Consider the following 20726-nt stretch of genomic DNA (forward strand, 5'->3'; position numbering starts at 1 on the left):
CGCAAACAATGCATTCAATTAAGAATTCAGGCTCCTTTTTTATTTTTTCTATTTTTATTTTTTTCCCCCATTTTATTAGTGCAATAAATTCCTCTCTAAGTGCTCTTCCTCTCTTTTCATCAGGAACTAGAGGGGGAATCACAAGAGCTCATACCTCCACCAAGGGTGAACGAGCCAAACTGGACAAAATTGACAAAATTTGGCAAAAAATAAAGAAATGAATCAGAATAAGAACCAACAGATGCAAGTGAAACTATAACCCTGAATATGAATCCCTGCTGGTAAATATTCATTAAATTCCACTCTGTATTAATTCCACTAATGATTCAGTCTGAATATGGAGAGAGGGAATATTTTAGTTTATAATGTGACACCAGCAAAGTCAAAATGTGTGTAAATATCCCCGTGCACGCTGCTATGCTGCTCGCTTATTCATTATCAGCAACAACACACCTTGAGCCAAATTCAAGGTCAAGTGAAAGCGGCTTCATTCTCTGATAACGTGGAAAGTGGAGAAATAAATTGAATGTAAATTTCTACGAATCTCCGGTCCGAATGACGCTGGGCTGTGTGACCTATATAAATGTATGAGGAGGATGGAGAGGCTGAAGGTCGTAGGTTCAACTCTCCGTCACGCTTGGAGTGTTTGAGTCACATCCGGGGAAATGGCTGGTTCCCGTGTGTGTCGCTCTGAAACGTAATGTGATCTGATTCAAACTCTGTTATTGTGCCAATGGACCAATAAAAAGGAGCCATTTGTTCAGTACCAATTCAAATCAGCTAAATGGAATTCCATTAAGCCGCTAAATGGGTTTGAAACAGCAACGCTTTGATGTGGATGTAAAAATATCACTGTGGATTTTGAGAATATGTTGAAGACGCTCACAACATAGCAGTATTAGCTCCGTCTCAGTCAAATCCTCATCCCACGCCCACTTTCTCCAGCAATTAGCCTGAGCCCGATGTACTTAATGGGATTAGAAAGCCGGGATTTAACGATCAAATGTTTAAGAGCGGCGCAGAGCTAATGAGGGCTTCTCTCATCACACACACACATGAAGGAAGGAGAGTGCGATTGCTGCGGTTAACAGACGTCACCGGGGACTCTGAGGTCAGCGGTTTTATCGGCTGGATTAGAGTACATCTTGTGCGTCTTATGCTCATAAACTGTATTACAGGAATGAAAGGGAGATCCATTAAATCTGTCTGACGGGCAGCAGAAACTAGGAATCCACAGACTGACTGAGCTCTGCTGCGGCTCTTCTTCATCTGTCGGCCTTTTCTCACTGTGTTTCTGACTCCATCACAGGTGTAACTTTGCAAAAAATTCCACAAAAGTACATAATCACATAAGAGACTGTCAATATTAATAGAAATCCTGGATATATATATATAAGAAGTACCTTTATATATAGATATAAAGTGATATCTGGGTTGTAGTGAGATAGGGTTACAATGCAGGGTGTCATGGAAACAAGACAATACAGAAAAACAGATCTATTTTACTATGCGAGAGGTTTTAAATTTGCAAGTGCAGTCAATATCTGTCAAACTATAAATAATCCAAAGAGATCCGATATGTAAACATAGGAGAAGCATCAGAACAAAAGAAGCTTAATTAGATCCACAGAGTCTCCATGTTTACTGGAGCAAATACAAGAGGATACAATGTAAAACACACACAAGCAAAATCAGAAATATGTTTTATTTCACAGGAAATCGTCACAAAAGGGATTCAGAGGTTTTAATTTCCTGCCCTGGTGGTTTAGAAGCAGAATGCAGCCTGATTGGTGTCTTTACTGTATGACTGTCTGGTTACATGAGGGCTGATGTCACATACACACACCTGATCCTCTCTATTTTGTATTATTGTTGTTGTAGAGGGATCTGCATATTGACACACCGTTATCTTTTGTATTCGTTACAGATTACCATAACATATCATCTGTCATGATGTCGTCTTGCCGATGAGTCTTTTGTCTCCGTTGTGTTAATTAGATCAACCCGCGTAAACAGGAAATGATTTATGTATCCGCAGACGCTCGGCAGGAAATTAGAATGTTTTGATGTGAAGTGCAATAAAACAGTCTTAGGAGAGTTTTAGATTTAATTGCGTTGGGTGGAATCTCCTCCAGTATCTGCAGTCACGTGACACATTAGTGCTGATGTCCTTGTTTACCTATTCAGCTCAGACATAGTTACACCTCAACACTGGATTCAATCAGTCTTCGGGGTGTATTAAACTCCAGGTAACTATGGCAACAATGATTATCCAGCAGTTACCTCTGGCTGGATGGTATAACCGGCCTAACTACGGCTCCAGCAGATGTTAGAGAGTGGTTAATGAGGTTTTCCCTGGTTTCCATGGTGCCAGTGTGATAATGCAAGCTGAAGTGTCCTGATAGGAGACAACATAATCAATACAAACCTAATCAATCCAAATGAGACTTCATAATTTCACAAACATAGGAGAAAGGACTCACACTGATACTGTTATTGGTTTGACTGATGGGGTTTAAAGGTTCAGTGTTTTACGGGGGGGAGGCGTTATGTTAATGAGTTCAATTGTTTCTGTTTGAAGACATTCCAATTGATGAGATTAGCCGATGTCAGCATGTGATTAATATGTCCTCCGTCTGTCTCTCTGCAGGACTCTCGGGTGAAATTAGTCTCGGTGTGAGCAATCCGTGGTAGTGAGGTCGTTGATTTGGGCCTCAGCAGCAGGAGAAGCAGTTAATCAGGTGAATCTGAAGCCTCCTTCCCCCTCCATCTTACATCCTGCCTCGTCTTCCTTCCTTCTCCCCTTTCTTGTTCTCTCTTATTCGGGTTGTAGAGGTAAATTGGATATGCTGTGTTTGTGTGATCCATCTGTCAGTGATTCTGCAGGGACAGCTAGAGTCTATACCGTCCTCGGCACGGCGCCCAGCTTTCAAACACTGATTACAATCGTGGGCGTCAAGGAAACCATCAGGATTTGCATATGAAAAAACATATTGCGGCACGTTTAGATAACTGCTCCCCCATCAGGTCTGGGTGGGTTCTGGTTCCTTTCCTGGTCCTGAATGAGGTCCAGCAGGCCTCAGGGCTCTCTCTGCAGCGTCGTCACTCAGGCGGCGCTGCAGATTGCCATGTTGCGGTGATTGTTGCCACTGATTAGCAGGTGTGCAGCTGCTCGCTCTCACGCCAGCGAATGGATTAATCAACGACAACAAAGACGAGCTAATCACTGTTTTAACATGGACCCATTAAATGAAGTGATGACTAATTACCGCGTGTGCGTTCAGGTGCTTTGTTTTCAGGCTTTCAGGACTTTTTAAAACAAGTTAAAGTCAAATAGATTTCATTTCTAAAAGACGCCTTTACATCCCCAAACCAATATACAAATCTAATGCTTTTTCCTATTTAGATTGAAGAGATAATATGTCAAACAGTTTGTAGTCTTTTATAACCTGCAGATTCTCTCATAAACACATATTTCCATGCCTTTACCTGCTATCCTCAGTAAACTCACAGCCTCTGACCATATGTTCCTGCTATCCCTTATTATTTCCCATATATTGTCCTTGAGTAAACACAAATCTCTGGAACATCTGAGCCCGTATTGATCACAGCAGATCTGTGCTCATATTGCTGCTCTGTTATTAGATTTATGTCTCTAAACAAACAAAGCGTCTGGTATTCGTCCATCCTGCCTCCGATCTGAAATTGCACTTCTCTACTTCCATCCCTGGTCTGGAAACTAATAATGGAGAATGAGGGGAGACTTTATCCCGACTCCCTCTGTCCGCCTCATAAGGAGCCTGGAGCCTTTATGAGGGCTGTGAGGAGGTTGAGGTGTGTCAGCGTGTGCCACATATCTTCACTTATGGACGCCAACTATACTCTTATCCCCCTGAATTCCTGAATTGCCTCTTTGGTTCGTTAATCCGCCACAAAGCCGGAGCGTTACGAGTGTTTGGTAAATAACAGAGGCTCGACTGAACGATCAGAAAGAGGCCCTGCTCAAAATGAACAATGGCTTCCACATCACTGCTTCCCATTCGCTAGGTTGTGATTTCTATTCTCCCACTAGAGCCGCAGGAAGACATTTTATCATATTTAATCACTTGAACACAACAAAATATAAGAAAACAGTGTGTTTTACATCAGGGGAAGTTATTCACCTAAAGATATGATGTAATCGTATTCATTCCCAGGCTCAGACCCTCTTTATTTATTGAACAAGTAGATCACAGCCCATGTTTCCGTGTTTGTTTGAAGCCTTTGCACTGATCTACTCCAGCTCCACTCTGTGACAAAGTGAGAAAGGCTTAGAGGCGAATCACAAGATTCCCCGGGAGGCGAGTGTGAAACTGCATCAGCGTGTTTACACATCTCATGAATACAAAAGGATGAGTGAGCGCTGCTGAGGCCCGTCTCACGGTGCTGAGAGCTCATGAGTGCCGTTAGGTAACAGAGGTCAACGTCCAGAGTTCAAAACAAAGAGCATCTCTGTGAGGTAATCGGGCCGATCTAACCCACTTCTCCGCTCGTTCACAGAAACGCCGCTTATGACACAAAGCCGTCGCTCCTTTTGTAGCTTCGCCTCGCATTCGCTGCTCATTTCCTCATTTCTCTCTCTCTCTCTCTCTCTCTGTCTGTCGGCGAGATACATTTCTGCCTTTGATATGCTAACGAGCAGACAGCGCAGGGAAATCATCATTCACAGACGCTGGTCGGCCAGATGTCCACCAGTCGCTCCGTTCTGTCTAAATCTGAATGATTTGATATTCATGGCCTGATGATTTGAACGGCGCCTCCAGCCAGATGCCTTGGATAGGACAGATAGATGCACGTACGTGTGTGTGTGAAGCTGCAGCAGGACCAGACTCTCTGGCAGCAGCCCAGGATGCTGCACACTTTTTTTCATGCAGTAATCAATGTCAATCATTTTTTGCCTTTGCCAGCTGCCTTGTTACCACAATCTTGCCGCACACAGAGTGAATACTGATGGGTAACATATCTGTAAATACGTTTAAACACGGCCTCTGATTTGATTCTTCTAATGGAGGTTAAGCAGGGAGTGGCCGGGGTGATGTCATGTCACGTGATGTCATCTAACACGGTGGCAGAGCTCAGAGCAGGAGAGACGATTCTGACAGCTATCACCAAAACTCAGCCCACATGATGGGTTAAGGGCTTTATTACAGGGAACCTGGAAGTCCCCTGGATACTCCCGTTTTTGTGTTTCAGTTGAAAGTAGCAGTCTGCAGGCTGATGACATGAGACGATAGTGTCTGAAATTCTGCAGCGGGAATCAACGCTGAAGGATTTTGTCTCTGCTCCTGTCTGTCTGTCTGTCTGTCTGTCTGTCTGTCTGTCTGTCTGTCTGTCTGTCTGTCTGTGTCTCTCCCTCTGTCTCTTTCTCTGTCCGTCTCCTCCTGTCTCTGCCTCTACCTCTGCCTGTCTCTGCTCTTTCTGTCTCTACCTTTCTCTACCTGTCTCTGTCTTCCTCTTCTTCTCTGCGGCTGTGACACGCAGTGTGTTTGTGTCTCACCTGCCTGCTCTCTCCTGTCTGTCTGTGTTCACGTCGCTCTCTCTCTCCCTCTCTCTCTCTCTCTCTCTGCTGAGCTTTGTAGTCAGCTGAGCCCTGGGTGCTTGCAGGGCTCATCTCTCCTTTGTAGTCATTCTATCCCTCTTATGTTTGTTCTCACCTGACGTTCTTTCAAAACTCGACTCAGCCGCGCTTCAGTTCTGAACCTCTCTTGACTGTTTCTTTGTCTGCTGCGTGTTTTCAGACTCGTTTCATAAAAACGACACACTGATCATCTTATTCATACATCATCACCTCCAAAACACAGCGCCTCTTAACACTTCCTCCTCATGGGAGTAGTCTGCAAATTTCAGCTGGTGGAGTTGCCCATCAATGTATAAAGGAAACATTGTCTCTGTTCTCATGGGAACCTGGAGCTCTAAACAGCTGCTGTTGCTGTACACTAAGTGAAACACGATCAGAGACAATATGGTCAGCGCTCCACAGGTTTGTGTCCCCTACAGCCTCAGCAGACAGAGAGCAGCTGACTGATCAGAGCCGCAGTGAGGAAGTCCAGACCCCCTCGGTCATAACGTGACCCCGGGCCACCTGTGCTCAACCTGCACCAACGTCTGAACCAACGTCTGAACCCTCCTTTACAAACCCAAACCCAGCTGAGGCCTCTTCTAGTCTGGCCGCTGGGTCTTTTCTGCGTTTATCCCACAATTATGAAGCCAAACAGGAACAAAGATCCTGACATCTGTGTGCACTCCAATATCCTGCAAAGTTCCTGAAATAATAGCTTGTTTCTCACAGGGGTTCTTTGATCTCGGGGGTGTTCTGAGTTCAACCGCAGTTGCTAATTCGGGACACTGTTGTACTTCTGCTTGTTCCTTTTATGCATCAAACGGCATTCGTGCAAAGTGTTTTGACTCCTGTGTGGCGAGGGCAGGAAACAACGCCGTGACCCTGGTGTCTGTCTGACGAAGCAGCGTTAGATAATTATGTAAAATGTAATCACGAAGCCTTCAGGGACCTCCAGCCTCAGGCTCTGCTGGTGTGAGGGGGAGTCTGTAATGTACAGTTATATAAGGAATCCTGTGAACGCAGCATGTGATGTTCTGTACTAAGCTGCTGAACAGAACACCATCACCGCCTTCGTGTACAGAGTTTCATTTAGCCGACCTGAATATGCGACTCGGTCTCGCTTCAGGATTCTGCAGTGACAGAACAGAGATTCTTGTGTATATTAATAGTTGAAACCATCACATTTCAGGGTTTGCAGCCTTTATCTGCTCTCATGCACATTAAGTGGTTCCATGCCGACCCAGAGCCTCTTCAGCGTGTGTGTGTGTGTGTGTGTGTGTGTGTGTGTGTGTGAGGCAGCAGTGATGTGATCAGTGCTGCAGAGTTGATTCGATTCCCTCGTTTCATGAAAGCAACTGAGAGTTGGGCCCTGAACCTTTTGTTACGCTCTGTAACCACACCGACAGAGCTCTGCGCCGCGCTCCTCTTCCTCTTACATCACTCCTCTGTCTCAGCGAGCAAACGTACCTGATTCACTGCAGCAGACATGATTTTACACACTGCAACAAAGTATTTACAGAACACTGAACAATAAAAGCCCAGAGGATGAATCCCTGCAGCGGCGTGTGTGTGTGTGTGTGTGTGTGTGTGTGTGCAGCTGAGGTTATCTCACCACCTATATCGCTCCTGTGCATCATCATGAGTGTGTCCTATGTTGCGACCTTGCTGTTTGGATAGTAAAGTGTGATAGGGCCGTCCCATACATCACAGCCAGCACACACGGCGCTGCAGCCACATGCAGGTAATCCATTTGTCTCAGTAAAATATGGTGTAATTTGTCCCGGCGTTCTTGCAGACTTGCAGTAATTTCAGCTGCGTCTTGGTGCTGTTTGTGGCGTTTGTGGCCTTCTGCTGGCTGCAGCACACGGAGACTAATGTGCCTCATCAAAAGATAAAAGATCAATCCTCTTATTAGATTTATATTTATATGAAATGGCTGCCGATCGTAGATTTGGAACCATAACAATCAGAATACATCTGTTGTTTTCAGAAGCAGTTTCGCAGCGTTTGACTGAGAAAACAAATCAGATCAGATGTTAAATTGGAGTTTAGGAAGACTAAGATTGAATAAAATAAAATAACTCCATTTTGCAATCAGAGGAGTTAATAAAAGAATAAGTGATCAGAAGTAGTATCCTTACAACGGTGATGTCATCTATATACTGTATATATGTCAATACAATCATCAGTACCAACATTATGCTGGATTAGTGGTTTCATCTAAATGATCCCTTCCCTCTGTGCTTCTTTACTTGACACTCGTCTTCATCACAGCTCTTTGCTCTTGTCGTTACATCACTGTCCCTGCTTATATAACGTTATGTAACATGAGATGAGGTCAGCGGATCAGAATACTTTCAGTGGTGGCGATCAATACAGTGGGCAAGGGCACTGAGTCCATACCTCCATCATGGCCAAGCAAGTCTCACGCCACTATTGCACGTGTATGGAGGCAGAACATGCTGTAGTAATTAGACGTGATGAGAAAGGAGGCATATTTGTCTCATCATAGTCTGGATCTGCTCACATTTTATTACTAAATTAAATAAATATGCCCCCTGAGTCCTCCCTCACAAGGTCATGTGTGTGTAAGGTCATCAAAGATGCGCCTGAGGCTCTTGATCGTCTCCCAGATTGTGATGGGTTCTCTCCCTGGCGTCGTGCCACCGTTCCACCTCGTTTCAGACATCACACGTGGACGTTTCTCAAACAAACACACACTCCTTCACTGAAGTATAGGAAAGTCTTGTACTGGAAACCGAGACACAGACTGTAACCTCAGATCATGAGAGCGGATGCTGCCGTCCACTTACTGGCACTTTATGGTGATGCTGGGTCAGCGGTGCATTAGAGGAACATTCCCTTATGTAACAGCCTTCATACCCACAGGAGCAGTCAGCATTTCTCACAGCTTAATGGCTTAAAAGTGGTTGGAAATCCGGAAACACAGGAAAACATCAAAGCCTGAGACGGTGCGATGTAGACCGGCTATAAGCAGAATTAAAGCTAAACTCAGACAGGTTATTAGAGCTTATTATGGAGACTGAGGATCCTGAATGTGAATCCAAACGTTGGGGTGTCCGGGCCGATCACAGATGGAGCTCTCAGCGCTTAGATGTGAGAGATACGGCATTAACGGCCCCGGCATCCATCCGTCCTCCAGAGTCCCATCTCCGGACATGTTTGGGAAACAAGCAAATCAATCAGTGTCAATTAGAGCCGCGTTCAAAGTAAACCACATCCTGGGAGTCAGACGCTCCGCCTGCACTTAACAGCAGGCAATGCAATTACGCTGCAAAGCCCCTGTAAAGTGCTCAGGGTCTGAGAGGAGGAACCGGCGCGAATAAAAGCCCCTTAACCCTCTTTTATCTGCTGCTCTCAGGTTCCCTCCTGGGCAGATGCTTTCACTGAGCGCGGGAGAGGAGAGTTGCGTCGGGAAAGCACCTCTTCACCTCTTGTTTCGCGTCTTTCATGGTCGCTCTCCAGCCCTCCTGTCAGACACTCACATTTTGGGGGTATCACTCTACATAACTGCACTGATCTTCAAAGACCTTCATCTCTCTCTCTCTCTCACTCCGCCGCCTCTCTGCTGAGGTAGGAGCAGCGTGAGCTCCATAACGGCTCTCATTGATTTGTGAAGGAGGCGTCTTGACTCTATAGCCTGCACACACACACACACACACACACACTTCCTCTCCTCTGTTCCACCTGCTTTCCTCTCTCTCTGAGGTGAGAAAACGTGGCCACCACCAGCTGAGTCTGAATGAGGCTCAGCGACGTGGGAGGCTAATCACATTTGACTTGCAGCGTGAATTACAGCAGCAGGTCGCAGGTTCTTTTTGTTCGCAGTGACATCACCAGGCTATATCTGATACCTTATTTGCATACACACACACACACACACACACACACACACACACACACACACACACACGCGCACACACAACGCTTGAACGCATCATCTCTGAAATGAACAAAGAAATGTAGAGATTCCTATCTGACACGTTCTGTTTAATTCTTCACTGAATAATTGATCACTGCTGAATGAGGCGATATTGATTTATAATACAAATAATTTATGAGAGTAATGTTTTTTAAAAATCGATATAAAACTACAAATCCTCACATTAGAGCTCATACAGATGTGAGATCAGACGTGAGAATGACTTTAAACTAATATACACAATATATCTTCCGCTCTTTCCCCATAATTAGAAGAATTGTTATGCGACTGATGTATTTAATGATAAAATTCAAAAATCTTCCCCCATTTTGGAGCAAATCCTCTAACAAACCAACAAAGCATCAGACAGTCAAACCCTCCTGAGGTGAAGATGATTATTATACAAGTGAATCTCGTGATGTTTACTCTGTTTATCAGTAAAATGAGGTCATCCCCCCCTCAGAGCTCTGGTATGTGACTTTGATCTGCATCAAAGCAGAAGCTTTTGTACTGAAGTTAACAAGCATCTCTAGGTCATTTCCACACACACACACAATTTTCTGTGAGGCAATTATACATTTCAGGGTTATTAGAGTTCATTTAGTTGCTCTTAAAGTTAGAATAAAGCAGTAAGTGAAAGCTCGGTCCCAGGTGATGCAGCGTTGTGCTGCTGTGGCTCTTTGTCGTCGCTGGCATCAGCAGTTTCTGTGGCAACGTGATTTTGAAAATAGCTCCTCTCTGTAACCGTCGCAGGTTCTTCCCACTCCTGATGCGTGACTCATTCATGGCTCATTATCATCCCACACTCATTTCATCCAACCCCCGACTCCCCCTGCTTGGATATCTTGATGGAGAGGCTTGTGTGTGTGTGTGTGTGTGTGTGTGTGGGGAGGAGGGGAGGGGAGCGGCGGTTACAAAGCCTGTGTATCCGCGCTGTGATTGGCTGGTGGGGATCCATTTAATCCACTCTGGCTACGACAGGGGCCGCCCCCCACACACTCCCCTTCCCCCCTCCCCCTCCCCCTCCCCTCCCTCTGCCCGCCCTCGCAGCATCCTTTCAGGGAGAGCTTTGCTTTGCCTCCTCCGTTCCAGGGAGAATATCAGCTCTGCACAGGGAGGAGAGGATTAGCACACACACACACTCACACACACTCAGCTCATCTGCATACACGTTCCCAGGGACGCACGCAGGCACGGGGCTGCACCTCCTTCATATGAGACCAGGCGCTCCTCCGTCCCCGCGCTGAGAGGATTTACCAGGGAACACAGAGCCTCTTCTTCTTCTTCTTCTTCTTCTTCTTCTTCTTCTGCTGCTTCTTCTTCCCTGCTTTTGGACTCTTTTCATGGTTTAACTTTGCTGTATTTTCCTCAGTGATGTCCTGGTTTGATTGGGACAATGCCAACATTACTGCTTGATCTAGTCTTACTCTGAGCATCACCCAGAGTTTGGCTTTCACAGTGGAACCCACTACTCCTACTTTTGGACTCATCTGTAAGGGTTTGTTTGTTGAGACGACGACGTCACCGCCGCCACAATGCCGTCCAGGGAGTCCTATGATGTTCGCAAAGAGGAGAAGTCCCTGGTGCAAAAGGCCAAGCGGGAGAGCAACCAGGAGGAGATTCTGGCAGCCGCCCTGGGGATGAGGATGGGACCACAGAAACCATCAGCCACTTTCTGGCAGCCGCTCAAACTCTTCGCCTATTCACAGCTCACTTCACTGGTGCGCAGAGCTTCGCTGAGGGAGAACGAGAAGACGGCCAACTACAAGAAAGTCCACAACTTTAAGGTGAGACGGCAGAAACGCTCAGGTTAACCAACAGCAGCTATGAATTTCGTCATGCTGTGACGAGAGGAAGGCTTTCTTTACATGTGTTCTATGTGGCGGTGGGGAGAGCCGTGTGTGTGTTTATGTGAGTGTGAGAGAGAGAGAGACTGAGTGGCTGAAAGAATAAAAGCAGAGCTGTTTGTTTGGCTCTGTCTGTGGACCTCTGCTGCTAGTTTGAGCAGCAGATGGAGAGATTAGGCCGACGGAAGGACAAACAGCAGAGGAGTCTTTCCCCCCGTTTGGCTCCGTCAGCACTCTGGTTGAGCTCAGTTAATGGGATGGAGAGCAGAGAGAGACGCGTTTATCTTCAAGGCTTCCAGATTGATGATCCTCACAGCCTCTTTCTGCCTCTTTGTTCTCACACTGGGCCGCATGCTGATTTTTAACATTTGTATGAAAAATGTGCCTCATTCATTTTGTTCCTGTGGTTGAAGTTCTCACAGCCAAGATGGTGCATTAATGTGTGTGAAGTGGCTATAAAGCAGATGAATGTGTTTGTTGTGACAGCGCAGCAACCTATTGGAGGTAAATGAACTCTTTAAAATTCAATTGCAGTTCAAATCAGAGGCCAAATTGAAGAAGAATGTTTCTTTAATGTGATAAAGGCCCACTGGGAACAATATCCCCCCCTCCATCCCTCCATCCCTCCATCCCTCCATCCCTCCATCCATCTCTCTGATCAATACTCACTTTTTAATTCCATTCTAAATGATGTAATCTGATCAATTGTAGGCAGTAAACATACCGATTCCTTCGTTTTCATTCTCCAGCTAAATCTATAAGTAACGACATCATGCTCTCTAAACTCAACTATTCCAATAATAATCACACATTAACGTGTCTCTACTACAGAAGGATCCTCAGCTGTGTGTGTATTGGCAGTTAAAGTGTGTGATTTGTTGTTATTGTGATTGTTGCAGGTAGTAACAACATCAGCTCAGTACCCAATAGCAGCGTCGTGCCCTATATAGTGTGTGTTGCCATATTGCAGGGTAACTCTGTGGGGGTGTGTGTGTATGTGTGGCTCTTGCTCCCGCAGGTCTCCTCCCGTAGGCCCCTCCTGATTGGCTGGGCTGTTGTTACCTGCCGGAGTGTTGGTGCTCCCTTTCCTTACGGTTTCCATAGCGAATTTCCCTGACAACTTGCGCCCTGGTGCTGCTTATATGGGCGTCACATCCCACTGTGGCACCGCAGCAAAGTCTCCCCCTGCATCCAGCATCCGGCCCTAATCACTGTCAGCTCCACTGGATGTTTAGGCAACAATCCTCCTCCTCGGCCTCATTTAAGCTGGCAGCAGCTACACACACTTCCACGCCGGCCTGAAAGAGATGCTGGGGACGAGCGGATGAATGCAGCTCTGCCCCCGCACTCTTATGTGTGTCTGCCTCTGCTTTGCTTCTCTTCCTCACGGCTCATATCTGTCTCTGTCTCCCTCTTTTTTCTAGGTCCACAGCTTTCGGGGACCTCACTGGTGTGAACACTGTGCCAGCTTCATGTGGGGACTGATGGCTCAAGGGGTCAAATGTGCAGGTACATTCCGTCCCAGCCTACATAAACACACTCTGTGACCTCACTTAAACCCCTCAGCACAGCCTCTTGATTAACTGTTGTACAGTACAGAGTGTTCTGCATCTTTGTGGATGTGGGTTACTTGGTTTTGAGTGCAACAGGAACTGCATTATGCTTTTTAATCTAAAGTCCACCCGTTGTGTTTGTGCGCTGGATTAGTGGTTGTGTAAGTGAAACGACGAGTGTGTTTCTGTGAGATTACTGTGATGTAACAGATACTTGCTGTCGACCTGATTGCTTTATTTGTGAGCGGGGATGATCGATGCAAATGAGAGGAACAATTGGTTTTCTTAGCTGTCGGTGCCGAGAGCAGAAATTATTCAGAATCTAAAAGTAGCTCTGAATTTTTTATCTCGGGTAACGACGGGATTCTTTACGGCTCACAGTCAAGCTGTGCTTCCTGTCCTGTCACATCATCATTACTGTATGTCTGCGTACACACTCCCAGGATTTGAATGGCCGGCTACATTGTAACCAGAGAGACCACTTCCAATCTCAGTAACCCAATTGTAAATATAATGTAGAAGTTTGTTTGTTCCCCTCCCTGCTTCTCTCCTTTCATCCCAAAGCCGTAAACACATTTAAAAGATATTTACCCAAATGCTCCTTCGTTGGATTCAGTCCTTAAATTTAATTATTTAGTTATCTACTCCTCTTTAAATGATTCCACTTGTTTATTTAACTGATTGAACACAGACACATTACATTTTAAACAGGTCTGGTTTGTGTTTCTGCCCCTCAGTGTGTTTGTATCTCACTGCCGTTAGATGTTGACAGATTTCATTCCCACCCTCAAACTTTGCTCTAATTCGCTCTGATGTGTGTATTTGATGTTTTGTTGACGAAACTAACTGTGGCACACAAATGATTGGGAGCGATGATGTTAATTATTGATGTCTTGATGAAGCTGACAGGGAGCAGAGGAGCTGCATGTTTAGAGTCGCTCCTCATTCTGCCATTCCTTCACACTCTGAATCTGGGGCAGTGAAGTCTCACACAAGGCTCAAATTTGCATACTAAAACTGTTCTCCAGGCCTCTCTTTTCCCCCTCCCTTTGTATGTGTGAACTGTTTTTGGCTGAGTGCCAGGCAGCCAGCCTCTGCTTGTGCTTGTTGTGCCACATTTCCTCATCAGAGTGCGAGAGTGCGCCCCCCAGCCTCATCCCATCACGCCTGTGACGAAAAACAAAGCTGGCATGTCTCTTTAATGAGGAGCGGCTCCGAGCGTGGGGAAGGAGACTGTTTTCACACACATTAAAATTCAGCCGCTCCAACCAAAGAGCCCGGTCACAATGCTCATCCTCTATTTAACACAACGGTGCTGCCCTACTTGAAATACAGAAGAGAACCTTTTTGCTTCTGCTTCTGTTCTCCTCAAACACAGGCGACCTGCTAATAAAGCCTGTGTGTGTGTATGTGTGTGTGTAGCATCACAGAGGCTAGACGTGGTGATAATGTGCTGATTAGAAAGTAGCAACCAACCACCGTCAGTGTCAGAGCCTTTTACCCAAACCTGAGCTGAGCCCGTCCTGGCTGCCACAGAGCTGACGGTGCAGTAAAGCAGTGTCCTCCTCCTCCGTCTCTCGGGCCGCTGCCTCACCCTCACCCGGCCCACCTGGGACTCGGGGCCATCAGTGCGTGCACGTGGACGGCGGGAGAGCAGCAGCCCTGCGTCTGATTACAGGCCCCGCTCTATTATAGCGCCTGTCTCATATCTTTAAGAGAATCATCTCTTAAGGTAATTACATTTCTGCATCAATGCATATAAATGCAGCCAGTAGAAATTTCTCCAGGGACCCATATTAATCAAAATATTGTCTGAGGATCTGCAGGAGCGAGAAGGCCGTACGCTTTTATACAATACACAGCTTTTACAATTAAATAGTAACAATTGATTCTGAGGATCAAATGTCATTTTTAATGATTTTTGGAATCAAAGCACAAAACAAGAAAAGCTTCCCTTCCCGAGCTGGGAGAAAGCTCCAAAGATCTGAGCTAAGAGCCGCCCCAGTTCAGTCTGGGAAACTGGGTCTAGTGTAGCCCGCAGCGCCTGAATTGCTGCTTCCACAGCCATTGTGTGTGCGAGCTTGGATTTGAAAAAGAATGGCGCACACACACACACACAGCAGCCACTGACTGTCCCTCCTCCAGGCCACAGTGTTCTAGCTGCGCCTCTAATTCCCTTTAAGAGCTTCTGTTACCAAGCAGGCCTGGAGTCTCAGTGCATCTGCTCTCTGCAGGCTCCTCTGTTCCTCCAAGGTGAAACCTGCCCTGGAACAGCTGTGCCCCAGGCTGCATCCACTGTGACTAAAGACAAAAAGCAATGAGGGATCCTCACACTGACATCATGACTAATGTGCGGTTTAAACACCCGCTTTGTCAAATAATGTCATGTTGTATAATGAACCCACTAATATTAGGATTTCCTCTCACAGCTTTGTAATTTATCAAAAAGGAAGAAAGCACACAAAAACAAAGCCCGTATAGAAGTGATTGTTTATGTAAATGTCCGGCGCTCAATGTGACTCCAATGTCAGCGGTGTGAGCGTCTCTCCTGTGGCCTCCTGACATTCAGAGGGCAAATATTGATCAACCAGATTAAGATTTCTGCATGCCAAAACACACATCAAGCCGCTCAGCAAAAAGGACAATTAACACCGGGCTGAATATGGATTTGACATCACTTTGTCCAGAGATGACATTACTAATCTACAAGAAATCATTTAGCCGGGCTTCTTTTGGTGTTTACCCCCTCCATTGTGACTTAGAGATGAAGCGTCTCTAATCCTGCTGAACATTTGTGTCTAGATTGTGGTTTGAACGTCCACAAAAACTGTTCCTCCATGGTGCCCGACGACTGCAAGCCGGACCTCAGGCACATCCGCAAAGTCTACAGCTGCGACCTCACGACCCTGGTGAAGGCTTACAACACGGCTCGGCCCATGGTGGTGGACATGTGCATACGGGAGATTGAGTCAAGAGGTAAATCGTGTGTGTGTGTGTGTGAGAGAGAGAGAGAGAGAGTGTTTCAAATGTACAGCGACTCAGGATTAGAATAGCGTTCTTTGTGATGCAAATGTATACAAAGCATTTACCTCTCCGTCATAATCCTGGTGCCCTGATTGGCTGTCGGTAATTCAAATTAGGGCAAATCTGCGCGGTTGCTTCACATTCCTAAATTTACGGATGACGGTCGCTTCAACCCCATGAAATTATTCTGAAAAGGCTGCGTTTTACATTTACATTCAATTAAATTTGTAAAGAAAAAGCTTCATTTTTCCTTCAGCTGCACCGTCTGATGCAATCCAGCTCAACAACCCTGCAATCATTTCTCCTTCTCCTAAGATTATGATGTCATGTTTGTTTTTGTTTTGTGGGAAAGGTGAAGGTTTTGTTTATGAGGCCTTTGTTGGTATTGTGTGTGTATTCGATTGTTATTTAGAGCTTTATATTGATTTCTAAGTTATAATGCAACGCAGCACAATATCCCCACTAACTATGTCCTCATAATGACCACATAGACCACAGCCACAGACCACACAAACATGAGTAATGGGTACAATTCTGCTCCGTGTCCTCCTGCCTCAGCTCAATGCTCTCCAGTTAAATCCTGCTCGTATGTATGGAGCTCCTGGTTCGCCCTCTAATGTACGTCTGCAGCTAAGTTTGATTTATGTCTGCGCTATGTCGCCCACCGATGCAGAAAATGATGAGCGTGTCTCCGTGTTCGCCCCTCGTGTGATATTGTGGACATTTTTACCCTTAATTTCTTATGCATATTTAATGGCATTTCCTCGATTACCCAAGGTCATTTCTCTACATTACTCTGGCTCTCATACGTTCATGTGGCGGCTCGGATTATGTTTTAAAAATGTTCTTTGTGTTTGTTTCTGTATCCAGGCCTGAAGTCTGAGGGTCTGTACAGAATATCAGGATTCAGTGATTCGGTGGAGGAAGTCAAGACGGCGTTTGACAAAGGTACGTCTCCGTTTGTCTTTTGGACAGATTGGTATTTGTTCTATTGATTTCTGTCAGCTCGTTACATGACAGGGGACTTTGCATGCTAACATGTGTTTATGTAAAACACACAGAACATTTGAGATTAATCAGAAAGTGACACATTTGTGAGGGATTAGTGTCCATCTGGGAGAGACGACCCTGTGCTGACATTTGCCTCTCACGCAGGCTTTTACACACACACACACACACTAAGACAGGCAGGCAGGCAGGCAGGCAGGCAGGCGGACCTGAGGGGATAGAAACCATCAATGCCGTCTTCTGCCTTGAACATATAGCAAAAACAAAAGGCGGCGTATGAATCCCTTCCTCTGTGTTGGGATTGGGCAGTAGACTCAGCGACAGTGAGGCTGTCTCAGCCCAGTGCGGTGTGAATATCAGCTGCAGTAAAAAACCCTGCAGCAATTGGCTAAACTCTTAGCCAGAGCTGCGTGTGGGAGCTCATCCATGACAGAGTGTCATTCCAGCTCACAGCGCTGTGATATTCAGTCTGCCAGCACAAGTAGGCCACGGCCTGCGCAGGAAGGCAGACTTAACTGAAGGGAAGTCAGAATGAAAAGGAAAATTCAGAGCCAAGAGAGATTTTTCCTCACTTTATCTGAACCTGCTGCGGCTGTTCACATCTCCATTTTGCTCCCCTCTCTCTTGTTCCTTGACTGTGCAAAGATGGTGAGAAGACTGACATCTCAGTGAACGCCTATGATGACATCAACATCATCACAGGCGCCCTGAAGTTGTACCTGAGGGATTTGCCCGTTCCTGTCATCTCATACGACGCTTACCCCAGGTTCATCGAAGCTGCAAGTGAGTCCTGTTCTGGATTTCTCCTTACGCTTATGCAAAGAAAGCTACGACACAGAGGCCTTTGTTTGTTTTGAAGCGTGGCCGTTCCCAATAATATGTTTCCTCGTTTTCTGTCTCTTAGAGCTCACAGATCCGGAAAAGAAGCTTGAAGCTTTCCGCGAGGCTCTGGCTCTGCTGCCGCCGTCACACAGCGACACCCTGAAGTATCTCATGGCACATTTAAAGAGGTGAGGTCGCACAAAATCTAAAAAACCTGTCCGTCCCCAGCTTCCGCCTCTAGTGTTTCTAACTTTAACGCTGTTTCCAGGGTGACACAGAATGAAAACGACAACCTGATGAACGCGGAGAACCTGGCCATCATTTTCGGGCCCACCCTCATGCGCGCTCCGGACATGGACGCCATCACCGCGCTCAACGACATCCGCTACCAGAGGCAAGTGGTGGAGGTGCTCATTAAAAAAGAAGACGTGCTCTTCTAGACACAGATACGGAACTTTGATAGAACAGGGAGCCAATCATTGTTTTTGTATAAAGACTTGAACGAATCTTTGTATTAGATTGATTAATACGGTTTCTACTGGCCGCGCTTTGGACTCTGGCACTGACCCGGCTGTCAACTGTCCTCCCCCCCTGCGCTGGCTGTTGAATGATGGATGTTACACTTTGACCGTCTCCCCATTTTTGTCGGGGGATTGTGAGACGCTGGCAGAGCAGCATGCATGGGGCGAGGTCTTTCTTTTCTCTCTCTGGCTTTGTAGTTGTGACCCAGCATGCGTTAGAGATGGTGCAGCTTTGTGATTTCTCTCCTATTTGTTCTTTAGTCGTCATTCATTCCTTCAGTGAAACATTCTATAGGTGGATATAAAAACAAACTACTGATTTTGTGTGTGTGTGTGTGTGTGTTGGGGGTGGGGTAATTTTTATGATCCTGTATTTTTTTAATGTTCTCTAATGTTTTTATGTAAGCTGCAGTCCTTTGTGAAATGATCCTTTACTGTTCCTGACTACGTTTTTGGTGCATTTTGCCTGATCTTACAATTTCTATTGTATTTTAAACAGCATCCTTTGTGCTTTTCATGTTTTTTTACTGTAATGATTTAAACAGAATGTGTGCATGGACACTTTAATTTATTAAACATTCCTCTGAGAAGTGTGGTAACTTTGTTGTCAGAATGGAAATGTGGATGTAGTGACACTGATGCTTTCAGTGGAAACACGAGTAGGGATGCTGCACAGAATTTCTTGACCCTTTGAACAGGAAACAAACTTAAACATGTTAAATAGCTGCATGTATTCTCTGTCGTGTTCCAGGGTCTCGTCCAGCTGTGAATCAGTCCCGTTTCCCCCCTGACCACCGTCACATTGAATCCATCCAGACATTTCTCACCTGCTTCTCGCCTACACTTTAATTCACCTACAATAGAGCATAAAACACATTACTGCTACTGAATGTCATATAAATGTCGCACTTTTACTCTGACAGGATGAGGCTGTGTGTCATCTTCATCCTGCATATTAACACTGACATTCTGTGCCTACATGCCACTCCTGATTAAACATAAACTCCTCTCAACACATCAGTCACACTGATTCACAGTGAGATTAAAAAGAGCCTGCACACCTCAGGCGTCGCCCCTCTGTGCATTAAGGAGACTGTTAATTGCTTTAGAATTATGCACACAATGTCACCTGAAATTTATGCATTTTTGGTTTAATTACCTACATGTTGTGGCTTTCAAGGCGGTTTCCAATAAGTTGTGGTTCCTGCTCATTGGTGGCTCATTACTGTGATCAGCGTCACGCTCTGTTTATGCCCACAGAACAAATACATGCATACAGAGCCTCCATATTACCCTATACAAGGGGCCGCTTGGGGCACTGGACCAGGGGGACATTAGCATCCTGCATAGCCTGAATGATTCAGGGGCCCAGGCACATTACTGGGGCCCCTCAAGATCTTAAATTACAAAAGTAGTGACAATCAATGACATCAACATAGACAAATTCATGCAATAATATAATCTAAAACTTCACACTATCCACTTCCTGCAAAACGTACAGAATGGTTCAGTCCAAATGTGACTGCTGTGGCTGCTTTGAGTCTGTCTATCTTCCATTCATGCAATTTCCTGCTCGGGAACAAAAAGAACAAAAAAGGGCCTTGTTTCGGAAGCAAAAACTGAATTTTGTGTTGTTTTTCATGATGGAGTATCTCTACAGGGCCAGTCAAGCACAAAAATCCAATATTCATGAGTAGAAAATGCAAAATAGAGAGATCTCAAGCCCTGTGGGGGGTTTAAAATTCTGATAGTGTGTTTTTATTGTGATCAGATGTGTGTTCAGTCTGTTTTTGTGTTTTCAGCGCGATGGCGGTCTTTCTGTGTGATCGCACTTGTGTTCAGTGTGTTTGTGTGTTTTCAGCGTGAGCATCAGAGCTGTGTTCAGTGTGATCAGAGCGGGGGAGGGGCGAGGGTTTTGTCGCCTGCACCCCTGCACAGCACCCCCTACCAAGGATGTGGCGTACATATCCATTTATATGCTTTCAAATTATTCAAATTCTCCGTCACTATTTCTAAACGTCCAGATATGAGAGTCACGCCTCAAACAATTTGATCTTTAATGACATGAATGCATCAGGTCAGCGTTATCAGCGGTGAGTTATAAGGATCTATAGGCCCGGAGAGAAGGAAAGATCAAACCTGAAAGCATATATAGTGTGAGATTATCTAAATGCACTTTCAATAAACAACATGAGGCATGAGCTTGTCAACCGGCGATGATGATGATGTGATAAAGAAAGAGATTAAGGGCAACAATGTACACAAAAAACCCTGAAAATGTAAATAGGTGTGTTCAGGTGTAGGGGGTTGGAGTGTGAGGCGAGGGAGAAACAATCACCGCTTGACATTTAATCACTTAGTTTTTGACCACAATCCCACTGAATGAATACAGGTAAAATTGTGATTTGT

The 20726-nt window shown here is 45.6% G+C and overlaps 1 protein-coding gene across 1 annotated transcript; it reads left to right on the top strand.

The window, feature by feature from the left end:
• The first annotated feature begins 10805 nt into the window (after nt 1–10805).
• chn1 (chimerin 1) lies at nt 10806–18343 on the top strand. Its single transcript, XM_076169976.1, has 5 exons — nt 10806–11329; nt 12814–12898; nt 16837–16914; nt 17879–17984; nt 18065–18343. The coding sequence occupies exons 1-5, from the start codon at nt 11078–11080 to the stop codon at nt 18234–18236; spliced, it is 693 nt and encodes a 230-aa protein (XP_076026091.1). The 5' UTR covers nt 10806–11077; the 3' UTR covers nt 18237–18343.
• The last annotated feature ends 2383 nt before the right edge of the window (nt 18344–20726 follow it).

This window comes from Genypterus blacodes, unplaced genomic scaffold (assembly GCF_046128005.1).
Source record: "Genypterus blacodes isolate CSIRO-AG114 ecotype Tasmania unplaced genomic scaffold, CSIRO-AGI_Gbla_v1 ptg000214l_1, whole genome shotgun sequence".
Taxonomy (NCBI): domain Eukaryota; kingdom Metazoa; phylum Chordata; class Actinopteri; order Ophidiiformes; family Ophidiidae; genus Genypterus; species Genypterus blacodes.

Coding starts and splice junctions, on each gene's coding strand:
- chn1 (XM_076169976.1), top strand. CDS start 11,078: ATGCCGTCCAGGGAGTCCTATGATGTTCGCAAAGAGGAGAAGTCCCTG. Junction 16,915..17,878: donor CAAGACGGCGTTTGACAAAG/GTACGTCTCCGT, acceptor TCTGTCTCTTAG/AGCTCACAGATCCGGAAAAG. Junction 17,985..18,064: donor CTCATGGCACATTTAAAGAG/GTGAGGTCGCAC, acceptor CGCTGTTTCCAG/GGTGACACAGAATGAAAACG.